This window comes from Lepeophtheirus salmonis, chromosome Z, assembly GCF_016086655.4.
Source record: "Lepeophtheirus salmonis chromosome Z, UVic_Lsal_1.4, whole genome shotgun sequence".
Lineage (NCBI taxonomy): Eukaryota > Metazoa > Arthropoda > Copepoda > Siphonostomatoida > Caligidae > Lepeophtheirus > Lepeophtheirus salmonis.
Window position 1 is genome coordinate 18,638,445 of NC_092584.1, and position 11,920 is coordinate 18,650,364.

General features: G+C 31.6%; 1 protein-coding gene and 1 long non-coding RNA gene across 2 annotated transcripts; one reads left to right on the top strand and one right to left on the bottom strand.

The window, feature by feature from the left end:
- Nucleotides 1-7,544: 7,544 nt before the first annotated feature.
- On the bottom strand, nt 7,545-8,653 carry LOC121130308 (uncharacterized). The gene is made up of 3 exons (XR_005868657.2): nt 8,515-8,653; nt 8,185-8,253; nt 7,545-8,129 (listed from the first exon to the last, which is right to left on the bottom strand). It is a non-coding gene; the product is annotated as an uncharacterized lncRNA (long non-coding RNA).
- Nucleotides 8,632-11,557, top strand: LOC121130307 (uncharacterized). Its single transcript, XM_040726067.2, has 3 exons — nt 8,632-8,771; nt 8,865-9,145; nt 10,176-11,557. The coding sequence occupies exons 1-3, from the start codon at nt 8,694-8,696 to the stop codon at nt 11,137-11,139; spliced, it is 1,323 nt and encodes a 440-aa protein (XP_040582001.1). The 5' UTR covers nt 8,632-8,693; the 3' UTR covers nt 11,140-11,557.
- The last annotated feature ends 363 nt before the right edge of the window (nt 11,558-11,920 follow it).

An 11,920-nucleotide genomic window follows, 5' to 3' on the forward strand; every position in this document is an offset into this window, starting at 1 on the left:
ATATGCATCAAAATACAAGAATATCAAAGTACATAGTAGGCTCATAAAAAAGAAACAGTTCCAAATTCAATTTGAATGCAATTGACCCATCTGTAGATGGGATAGATTTCTAAATTAATCTTCTACCTACGATACAACAATGTAATTTATATAATTTGAGATTTAGTTTTGCAAGGGGAGTAAAGTGTTCATAGATGAAAGAATCCTTAGTCAATTCTGACTTCAGACTATGAGTTACAAAATTACGACGTTCACGCTGTGAAAATCCACTGTTAAGAAGTATATTTTTTATACTACATTTCAAAGTAAGAGTAATTTGTGTATGATGGAGCAGTTCTCCGAGTCGGATGTTGCTCGTAATTCATTTTTCTCATACATTTTATCCCAATGAAGTGATTGTCACCTTTCCGCCGTTTTATAGTTGAAGAAATTTACTCCAGTTTTTACATTTTTATTGATTTATTTTTACGAGTTACATTTATAATTACAACATGTGACCTCCTGGAGTTCCTTGCGAGCTCCCTTTTATACATACTACTATGATCAAAAAGAAACCGTTATTTTCTATTCCGAATTCATATTTCATTGAATTCTCAAACTTATTTTTGATTTCGTTGGTACACATCCTATGGTGACAATGTGAGTCCTTTTGCATTGTTATTTGATGTTTGACGTATACAAAAGCCCCGAAAAATGAAACAAACAAATCTATTTATTTTGATAAAATGTTTAATTTTGTCAAAATAAAGCATTTTTTTAGTAGTTTTTAATATCATTTTAAAATAATATAGTTATTTGAACGCCAATAACTTCAAAACTAATAGTGCTAGAAGGCTATAATTCTTAATATAAGATTTCACATGACTATAAAATTATCAGTTAAGTGAGCTTTTACAGATCAGTTAATTGCAACCGGAGTGATTCCGGAAAAAAAAATCATTTCTAAGACCTTTGTAGAGTCCTAATATATCATAAACTAATCATTTGACTATTACAAACATTAAACTAAATACTTTGTCCCTTAAATTCCTCATCTTTTTGAATTTTATAACCAACTATATAAAAACCTCTCATTTAAAAAAGCTCCGATTCATTTTTAAAAAGTAGAAAATCATGGAGTATAACAAAGGACGCCCAATTTTTTGATCTCTCAAAAACAAAGTGAAAATGAAAACATTATGAAACTTTTAAACCATTGCTGATTCCTCAAAATTCATCTATTTTAGCTGAATAATCAATCTTTCAAAAGTTCTAAAAAAAATTCCTCAAAATTATTATTTTCTTCCCAATTTAGAATCAATAGTAGAGAATTGCACAGCAGATCAAAAGACTTTTATATCCTTTGTATCTGTCCGAAACAAACAACCAATGAAAAATGGAGGAAATTGTCTACATACCTTGTGGACATATGTACCAACACACTAAAAAAATTAAAAAAATTAGAATGGAATGAGAATTGAATTCGGAATTAGAGAATAAATATTTCTTTTTGATCATACACCGTTTATGTATAAAAATTAACATTTCTATAGTTAATTAGAAGTGTCCACTTTTAGAGAAGCATTAATAAAATGTTTACTTTTCCGGACGTTGCCATTATTTTTGACGGAAGTAAGTAATGACTCGGAAATCAAGGGTAGATGAAGATATACTACTGATTAATCAACCGTTCGTCCCTTCCTTCGTTTCCTTTAAAAACAAAACAATAACAGGAGGTGAAGAGATGAAGTAGAAATTTTATTGACTAAACGTCTATTGATTTTTTTGTTTAGTTTCTTTTTTAATAAAAAAAAAAATAATAACAAAAATAAAACTATGGAATTCACAACAGCAAATCGTATGTCTCATTATGAACCAAAACTGTCTTTCTTAATGAGGTTGTTACCCCATTGGTCTTTGGAATTTAATAATCAGTTCAAGAATGCGTTGATGTCTGCCAAAGATCCGTATTTTTGTATCAGGGTACTCAAGTATAATAACCTTGGTTAAAATTGTACCTTGTAAAGGGACCTTTTAAATAGTTGACTAAAATGGATAAAATAAAGAAACGGGAATCGGACGTGAAACGAAGCCACGACACATCCCGGTGTTACCTCAGTAAACCAAACATATACTTATTGTATATTAGCTATAGCTTATAACATTTATTTGATATAAGATATTTATATTGGCTGTTTTTTAATAAAATCCATTATTTTCTTGTGACCATCAATTTTAACAACCTTAAGAGCAATTTACGACACACTCAAAGGTTAATAAGAATAATTGTGTATAGAAATGAAAGGTAACTTGATGAAGAATACAAAAGTAATCCAGTCTCAACTTTCAAGGAAATTATTCTAGGTTGGTTTTATGCTTCCGGGCCATATATATAAACCTTAATAAATGTGAATAAAATACTATTTTACCAAAAAATGAATATTATTATTCCGCTATCAAGTCTTAGAAAATAAATATTGATATTATATTAGGTATATGAAAGCCTATTTAGGCTTAAAATAGGCCCTGAAAAAGCTTACACAATGAACAAAGTTCTTCAAAAATGTAAGCGCTCCCTCCCTTCCACAAAAATATGCCGTGTATTTTGTTGTCAGCTGTCTAAATTTCTAAAATTATTAAATAATAATTAAATAGTTAATAAAGAAAGGCCAACCGCTAACAGAGAAAAACTATTTTTGTGAGATATTTTTCGAAGGAAAGGTTGTGTGATTCAATAAAGGTAACGATATTAAAGACTGATACAACCCTAATGTTTTGTAAGCAAATGCTGCCTCACTTAATTAATACATGTACGGAGTATTTAGTTATCAGCTGTAAATCCTTTAAATTATTTTCTTCCTAAAAGAGTTTTGAACATTGATTAAACTGAACTCGATTGATTTCTTTGTAAGCTTTTGAATAATACCTAATAATTCCATATTTGGGAAGAATTTACCAACTAGTGCCAACTGATTTTGGGCTCTCTTTTTTGGTATATTAATGGAGGAAAAGTTGAGAGATATAATAGAAATAACAACGTGGTTACACAAAACCATAACCCCCTTCAGTCCATCTTTCATTAATAGTTATTTTAATTCAATAAAACATGTAAGAAAGTTTGAGAAAAATAATTAAAGCTTGTAGCTTTGTGAACGGCACACATATAAAAAAAAATTAATAAACAATTCTGAGCATCTAAACCCTAAAAATACTCCCTGTCACGCTCCTAAAAGAGGCACTAATTTTGTCTTTGCATCTGGTTCCACCTGCCATTTGAAGATGCCTAAAAATATATTATAGAATTTTAAAAAGTCTTTAGTTAGAGTAGAACAGGGGGCACAGAGGGTATCTGATGGTGAAATATAGACAAAGTTTTAAATTTACACTGGGGTCGTTATTTGTATTTATGTATGGTGCGTACAAGTTGCAACTTGTATAAGGAAATTGTACAAGTTGCAATTTGTTCGTCTTAAAATAAATTATTTAATTGCAATATTAAGCATTCTAATTACCAACTGTACATTAATACTATCATATTATTTTGATCTATTAAAATTACATGGTTATTATGTACTTATGAATAATCTAACTGTGAGAAGTTGAACTGTGTAATGTCCCTTATAATATTTATATTTTATTAGCCTGTAATGGTATAGTCAAAAACTACATTATTAATATATGGATGATCCATGGAATATTCAATTATTGTATGATTATTTTCCCAAGTACTGTAAATCCTTCATCTAAAATTATTCATCTCATTTTCTGGTTGCAACTCGTACCATTTAAGTGTACAAGTTTTTACTTGTACAAAATAGCAACTTGTACACAACATATATATAGAATATACAGCTTGAGAATCAGGAGCATCCCTAGATTTGTAAATTGTAAGCATTTTCAGAATGTAAAAGAAAACCAGGAAAATTAACATGATAACCTTTACAATTTAAAGATTGTTTGAGTGGAGAGTGGTTTAGCTGTCATGACGTTTCATTAAATTAGCTGTGAGAGAAAGGAAATAAATATATGTCTCACTCCATATATACCAAAAAGTACTCTCTTATACACTCAGTCCAACAGGCACTTAAAATCTATTACTCCCAAACAAATCCTCAGCCTTACTGCCGTCATTCTTGAGCACACAGAATCGTAGTTATACTTGGATGTTTCTTCGTCAAAAATTAAAAAAATAACACCTTTATACGAGAAAAAAATACTCTTCAGGTTGCAAAAACAACAACAAAAAAAGTCATATGATCTACAACCCTAGAAATACTGGGAGGGCACCGATTTGATAATCCTATTTGAGCTTCAATGGGCGGATGGCAATAAATTAAAGAGTGTATCATTACCTTGAAGTAACGATATTAAGAGTTCTTAAGTATCAATTTATTTCCATTCATATTTATTGTTAATTTAATAGGTAAACCTTATTTTTAATTGCTAATAACAATAGGTAGACATCGATATATGTATGTACATAATAGAATAACATTTGAGTTGGAAGCAAAATAAATTATGCTAACTTTATTTTTGTTAGTTTTTTTTAGAGCATACATACATAAATTATGATTTATCAGTATCAAACATCTAAAATATTATGATATATTTTTGTACAGGCAAATTTATTTCAAATATTTATTCCTCCTCCCATTCTTTGTTTTATGGGCCCATAGAGGAGTAAGCTGGAATTTTGTGACTGAAACAATAATAAAAGGTAGAATAAAAGACTCAAAAAAAGTACTTATTTGGAATAAGGTTTACTCATTAAATTCCATTCTTGGCTTTAATTCATTGCTAGAAATTTTGACCCTATTAATGGTCCACTGTGTTATCCAATGAAAAGGGGATTTTAAACTAGAAGCTAGCTGTAAAATCTTGTATAAAATAGGATGTCTTTGATTATTTTGAGACAGAACTACTCAAAGGATAAATAATCATCCTTCCCACTAATGACGTCAGAACCGATCATCATAACCTACATAAAATACAAATATATTTTGAATTTGTTCCTTATGGCTCTCATTATTCTGCTGAAAGGGAGTTTCTTAAACCTTATGAATCTAAAAATAGTTCTCTCATAAATAATTTATATCGCCAAATGGCCTTTGAATGACAAATCTCTGACATAATAACTGCTAAATGAAGGCCAATTACACAAAAATACTAGAGAGTTAATTAATCGGCTAATAAGATATATTTAAGAACCTATAGGAGGGGCGTCCGCAGGGGGACGGGCTGGGCCCCTCCTCCAAATAATGGAATTTGTGATTCTTAAAAAAAATTTAATGTTTAAAATTTAATTAACTTTTTCCAAAATATTTAACTGTCTGTGAATAGATTTGGATTTTTGAAATTTTTCTCCAAAAAATTTAATATTTGAATGTTTTTTTCTAAAAATTTAATACTTGAAATTGAATTTTTGAAATTCTTTTCGAATAGCTATTGATTTTTGAAATTTTTCACGAATACAGTAGAATATTTGAAATTTTACAAAAATTTAATTTTTCATTTTTTTTCAGAAAAATTGAAATTTTCAAATTTTTCTTCCAAAAATAGAATAATTGAAATTTTTTTCCCAAAAATTTAATTTTTCATTTTCATATGTTATATAATATATAAGGCCTCATCTTCCTAATATTAATTTCATCATATCAATATGTCGTGGGATATATGAGATCAAAGTTACGTTCACGCCTGTTGTTCCTACATAACTTTGAAAGACAAAACGTTTTTCAACAAAGCCTCGAATGGACAAAATGTCTAACGTACAAGACGTAGAACAGTTATTCAAAATTAAACTAATAAAAGGCTTATTCGAGTGAGATTCAAAATAGCATTATCAATATAAAAACCACTTATTGCTCCTTTTGAGGGGCTTGTATACATAAAGCTTTTAAGAACTTGGAGAAGACACCAATGTAATAGTTGGGATGAACTGTTGTATCATTGGGTACTTATTTTAAGTTGATTAGGCCCTTAGAGTCTAACTAGGGGATTAACATAATCTAATCTTTGTACGAGAGCCTTTTTCTGTGCCCTGGATCCTTTTTTGATCTAATAGTGGACTGTTCTTTGGCATTTGACGTAATATATATATATATATATGGTATTTATTATTTTGATTAATCAAAGTTAAAAATATATAAGGGAATTTTTTTTAGATGTTTTCGAAAAAAAAAAATCTAAAAAATGTCATTAAAATATAATGTTTCCCAAAACGTGTATTCGACATTTTGTCCGTTCTAGGTTTTTCTCCTTCCGCACTTTTTCTTTCGGCATTTTGTTCTTGTGCCTCATGCCAAGTGCTACATCTAAATTATTAGAACGCAACCATACCGTACAGTTTTCTTATCATATCCTGATGCATTTTGGTTTTTATTCACATTGTCTGAACATTTAATGCAACGTCTATAACCACGTGTTGTTCTTAATGTTTGTTTCCACGATGATTGGTGCATTTAAATGCACTTAATCCCCTCATTTGAGATTATTTTTGTTTTTTAAATATGACTAATATTCTACGTTTCAAATATCTCCGTAGAGTCTGTCACTAACTATGTTTCTGTGAGAAGATAAGATTATACATTGCATCCAGAGTTGCATTAAATATAAGCGTTGTTGGACACAGAGTAGAATTAAGGATTGGGATGGACTTTAAGACTTTATTAATTCAGAGAAGTTATATATGAAATATATAAATAAACATTCTAGTTTAAAATTAATTCCCTAAGCAAAAGTCAAACATGTTGAAGAATTGCTATAGATGAGGTTAGTAATCTATCCATTTTACACAAAACGTTCCTTCTATAAAATTAGACATTAAATATACAAACAAAACAAAGCCACAAAATAGCTAAAAATGTCATAAATGAGTAGTAATTATATAATATTTAAATAAAAGGATAAAAAAATAGCTAAATAGCTTTTCAATTTCTTATAATTGTGCATAAAAGGGGGCAAGAATTTTAAGTTTTATCTGAGAATGAGTGGGGTCTTGTACTATGCCCCCAGCATAGTTCATTGAAGACTGATTCGCCCTTGGAATCCTAAAGGAGAAGGCAGAATATCCGACTGTAGCTGATATCTGAATAGCTCTGATTTTTTCGTCCTGGTTACATAAGAAGTGGGATTTGTGTTATTTTTTTCTATCTCACAACTTTATAAACTGCTCTCCTACCAAAAATACTTTAAATTGTCAGGATTACCAAGGTTCATGTTCGGTTTCTTTTATTATTACATACTAACAGAATATGTTTCATGCATCCCAGATAATAGGGGACTACATCTGTAGGTAAACAAAGCAAGTAAGCTCTCCATCTCTCTAGTAGTTCCTGATTAGATACTTTATAAAAATATAATTTGTGGAATGGATTGAGACACCTTGGAATATTAGGAATTTGAGCCTCCACTTAATAAATAAGATTTTTTTAGTTCGTATATAGCCATTCAAACAAAATATGTTTTATCTATAACTGATATATAATTTGTTAGATCATTAACTGACATTTGCGGGGTCCCCAAATGATTTATCAAAATAATTTATTAATAGGAATGGAAGATAATTAGAGTCCAAATAGGAACGTTATTCACGTCGCTACTTTTATTGTATCACACAACCTCTCCTTCGAAAAGACAAAGGCACACAATCTATTGGTAGTCAGGCAATTTAATAATAAATTCAATAATAACAATTAATAATGTTAGTTCAACCAATCAGCGTTGAGAGCAACGCTTATTAGGAGGTAATAAGCAGAAATATAGGCAGCTGACAACAAAATACACGGTGGAATATATTGTGAAAGGGGTTTAAGGCCGTGAATCAAGCTCCCATTAGAGAAAAATCCTCCTAGCTGGCTTTTGTGTTGACGAACTACAAGTGTACTTTGTGCAACAAGGAGAAGACGCGGGATGGATGATCCCGTCACGTTTTTCAATAAAAAGGATATCACATTCATTCTTGTAATATGATGTTATTAGTTTCCTACCATCCATAAAAATTCTTGTCCTTCCATCAATAACAACTAATTTATGGCCGTTTTCGTTCTTAATAATAAATAATTATTCTTATACCCTTCGATAGAATGACACGTTTATCCCCCCGAATAAACAAAATGTCTTCCAAATATAAATCATTCAAACTCCATTTTCTAAAAAAAAAACACATTAAAATTTTGTTACATCTTTATCATTAGGACAATGTACTTTTATACTGTAGCCATTATTATACGACGTATATTCACTATTCAGCAGAGTACACAACAGCAGCAGACGCTTTCGGATAATCATAAAAAGGAAGAAGAAGAAAAAAAAAAGAAAATGAAGAAATAATAATTATAAAAAAAAGTGTCTTATTTTTTTTATGATGAGATGGGTGGAGGGAGGGAGGGGGTTGTAACTCTTAGAAGTAGTAGTAGTAGTACTCCTCGTTCAAAGAAGAAAAAAAGCGCGTGCGTTGTTATTTTATGATTTATAAAATAATCTTTGACGACGACGACGACGACGTTCTCTTACACCTTTTTGGCGCGCCCTTACCTTTTTCTATATTTTCGATCCGTAATATTACATTGTGTTAAACGTTCAGTTGTGTCTTTACGATCGTTGAGTTCGGAGCGTGACCAATCTACTCGTTTTTATATGATAAAAAGTGAATCCGTTGATTGTATAAAAATAATCTCTTGATAATAATAATATCACTGTTGTAATGCATTGGGATGATGCATGCTCCTGTTTTAAAGAATAGTGGAGTCGCCTCAGCGTTGTATATGCCTCGATTGAGTCTTCAGGAAGAGGTAAGGAGATATCATATTTCTATGAATTGATATTTTTTTAATGTAAAAAATTTGACAAATTTTAATTTATATTTATTATTATTGTTTATTTAGTTACATTCTGAAGTCATGTCTGCGGAATTTCCTATTGAATGGGATTGTGATGGTTGTCCTCCACCCGAGTTTATGCTTCCTCCTCCACCCAAACCTCATTGGTTGGCGGATGACTCCCAAGACTGTCGCTCAACGTCAGACTTAGTTTTGCTCGAAACTTGTGACAACATGGTCATTATTGATGCGGCTTTTCAAGATTCCTTTAGTTCCATCTCAGTCATTTTGATCTGCTCCCTTCTCCTTGTTGTGACTCTCCTTTTGACTTCCTTTATGATCTTTAGGTAAGGAATTACTCATTTAATCTGCAAAGGCCCATCTATGGCTCGGGTTAACAATTTTGCCCTCACGTCATATTTATCTTTCTATAAAGCGTTTTGATGATACGTCAGCATTTTTGGGGGCTTAAACAACCAAGTTATGTAAGAATAAAAAACCCTTTTCCCCATAGGAAAAGGGTGAAATGTTGGATGTTCAAATGGGACGCACAAATAAAAGGACTTGAACCTTTACCCTCTATCCAAAATATATCCCTTTATTGCCTTGTTTTATTCTATATTTGACCCTCCTAATATGGTTGAAAAACTGTTATTACATCGTTATACTTTCCATCGAGTCGATTAAAAGGAGCTATTCCAATGGAAGTAATAAGATATTTTTCTGCAATTATCCTACTTTTTCGTCTCTAATCCATCAAAAAAAAATAAAGCAATTGTACAAATCCAGCCACTTCAAATGGATTTTCAGAACATATATATTATTAAATTATATTAAAATGTCGCTGTTTATTATTGGCATCAAATAGTGTCCAAGTGTTTTTATTTTTAAAGCCATTTGCTGAAGTTACATCAATATGTATTGGAAATTTGTTCATTTAATGTAGTAAACATGTCAATATCTCGACCTGTTCGACTTCTTCGAACAATTTCTACTTGGGAAGACCTTTAAAATTAGGTGGAAGCTAAGCCTGAAGGATAAAAATGATGATGTTCATTGTAGACTCAAGAAATAATGGTAGTGTCTTACATACTGAGAGTTGTTCTCTACGGCATAATCCTTAAGTCTACGGATTTGCTACGATGTTCTATAAGGGACAAACTCACAATTTCCTCCAAATAAGGAGACGTTCCATCTAATATATAATAATTTCCTTACTATCCAAAGTTTGGGATAATTGAATTACAACTAACCGCGGGAAACTGTCTCCAATTTTCTGATAGAAGTATAAATATGACATTCGGGCAAAATGAGAAACTATATCCTTATTGATTGCATGCTCTGACTAAACTCTAATTAATTGTATTTTATTTACAGACGACGAAAGAATAGCAACATTGACTATCCTCACGAAAACAATTGTCATCAGATTACGGATCATTCCATCGTCTACGATGAAGACCGACGCTCCTCTACTCCGGTCTCTGGAAAACAGAGGATTGTGTCTGCACTAAACTCTATTAAACGAAACCATGTAAATAATTCTACAGACTCTACTTGTCACTTGGATTCCCACTTTCCCAACTCCACGAGTCTTCCCAATCATTATATCCATGACACGGATCGCCAAGCCCGAATTATAGATCCCATTGCTGTCAGAGAATTTCAGACCCGCTTCGCTACAGATTCATCTGTTAAACGTGTACAATTATCGGATCGTCCTCCTCCATTGGAGTCTGAAGAAAGTATGACCTATCCCCATATCCTTATTGGAGGGCAACCCTTCTATCTCATTCCTTCGAAACCTGAAGAAACTCATAGCTATGCGTATGCGACCATGACGACTGGAAGACAGGATATTCATCATCCTTCTCCAGTAATGGAAAATGGGCAACCTCCAATTTACGAGGAAATTGATCGCTATTACTACAGCAACTCGATCGGCTCAGGGGTTTCTGATCGGGGAGAAGTTGGGAGTCTGAATCGAAGTGATCCTTCTTCAGATGATGGGACACATCATCTTCACCCAGGAAGGCGATTCCCTCGAGGTCATCTACCTCGAAGATCACCCTCCAACTCAGTTTATTATTATAGTGATACTCTACGAAAGCCTGAAGAGGCCATGGGACCCGTTCAGCAAAAGTGTTTTAGAATAAATAATAAACTCTCAGACGATTCTGACTCTGGAATCAGCAATCGCTCATTAGCTCCTACCCCAAAGTCTTCTGATTCTAAAAATAGCAACACCAACAATAATAATAACAATATACTCCCAATTCATGAAACTCGTGTCGTGATACTTTCGGAAAATAAGGAAAGAGGGCGTCCTGCGGAAGTTTGAGCCTCTGGTTATGCACAAATATACAACTACCAGATCTTACTATAACTATATAAGTGAAAATTCATACTCCCCGTAAAAGTTGATAAAAATTACTCATCCCCCCCCCCTTCTTTTAGCCTGCCCAATCAACCAACCAGATCCTAAACTATGTACACCAACTCCATCCATTTTAGATATCTTTTTATTATTAACTATTTTTCATTCTTGTCCTATATTTATTCATTATCAACGCCATTGTCAAAGTAATTTATTTTAGATATCCCCATTTTTTGCATACGCATTTATCAAAGAAATGCAAAAAAAAAAAAATACGACTCAGCTATAATATAATATTTTTTTTTGTTAAATACCAAATATAAACTAGTCAATATATAAAATACAACAATAAAATATATATAATGATTAAAAAAAAAAAAAATAGGCTTCTCATTGTTGCTTTTCTCAGGGCGTTACATCCATCACCAAGACAAAAATGTATTTTGTTGTCAACTCTCGATGCTTCTACTTCTTTTCTCCTAATCCATGTTCTGAACGTTGATGGATTTAATTAGAATAAGCTCTTGCTAAGGCTTATAATCAATTTTCTATATTTAATTGTGCTGGATCCGTCACAGGATTGATTTCCGAATCAGTTTTTATTTTTTTATCGGTCCGATCTTTTTTACCATTCAACTGTCCTTCAGTCCTGTCTATCTTTTTATTCACTTAAATCTTAGCTGGGATTGAATAAATTAAATATAAAGAAAATAATTAACGATAGCTAGAACGTATATCTATACGT

Coding starts and splice junctions, on each gene's coding strand:
- LOC121130307 (XM_040726067.2), top strand. CDS start 8,694: ATGATGCATGCTCCTGTTTTAAAGAATAGTGGAGTCGCCTCAGCGTTG. Junction 8,772..8,864: donor GATTGAGTCTTCAGGAAGAG/GTAAGGAGATAT, acceptor TTGTTTATTTAG/TTACATTCTGAAGTCATGTC. Junction 9,146..10,175: donor ACTTCCTTTATGATCTTTAG/GTAAGGAATTAC, acceptor TTTTATTTACAG/ACGACGAAAGAATAGCAACA.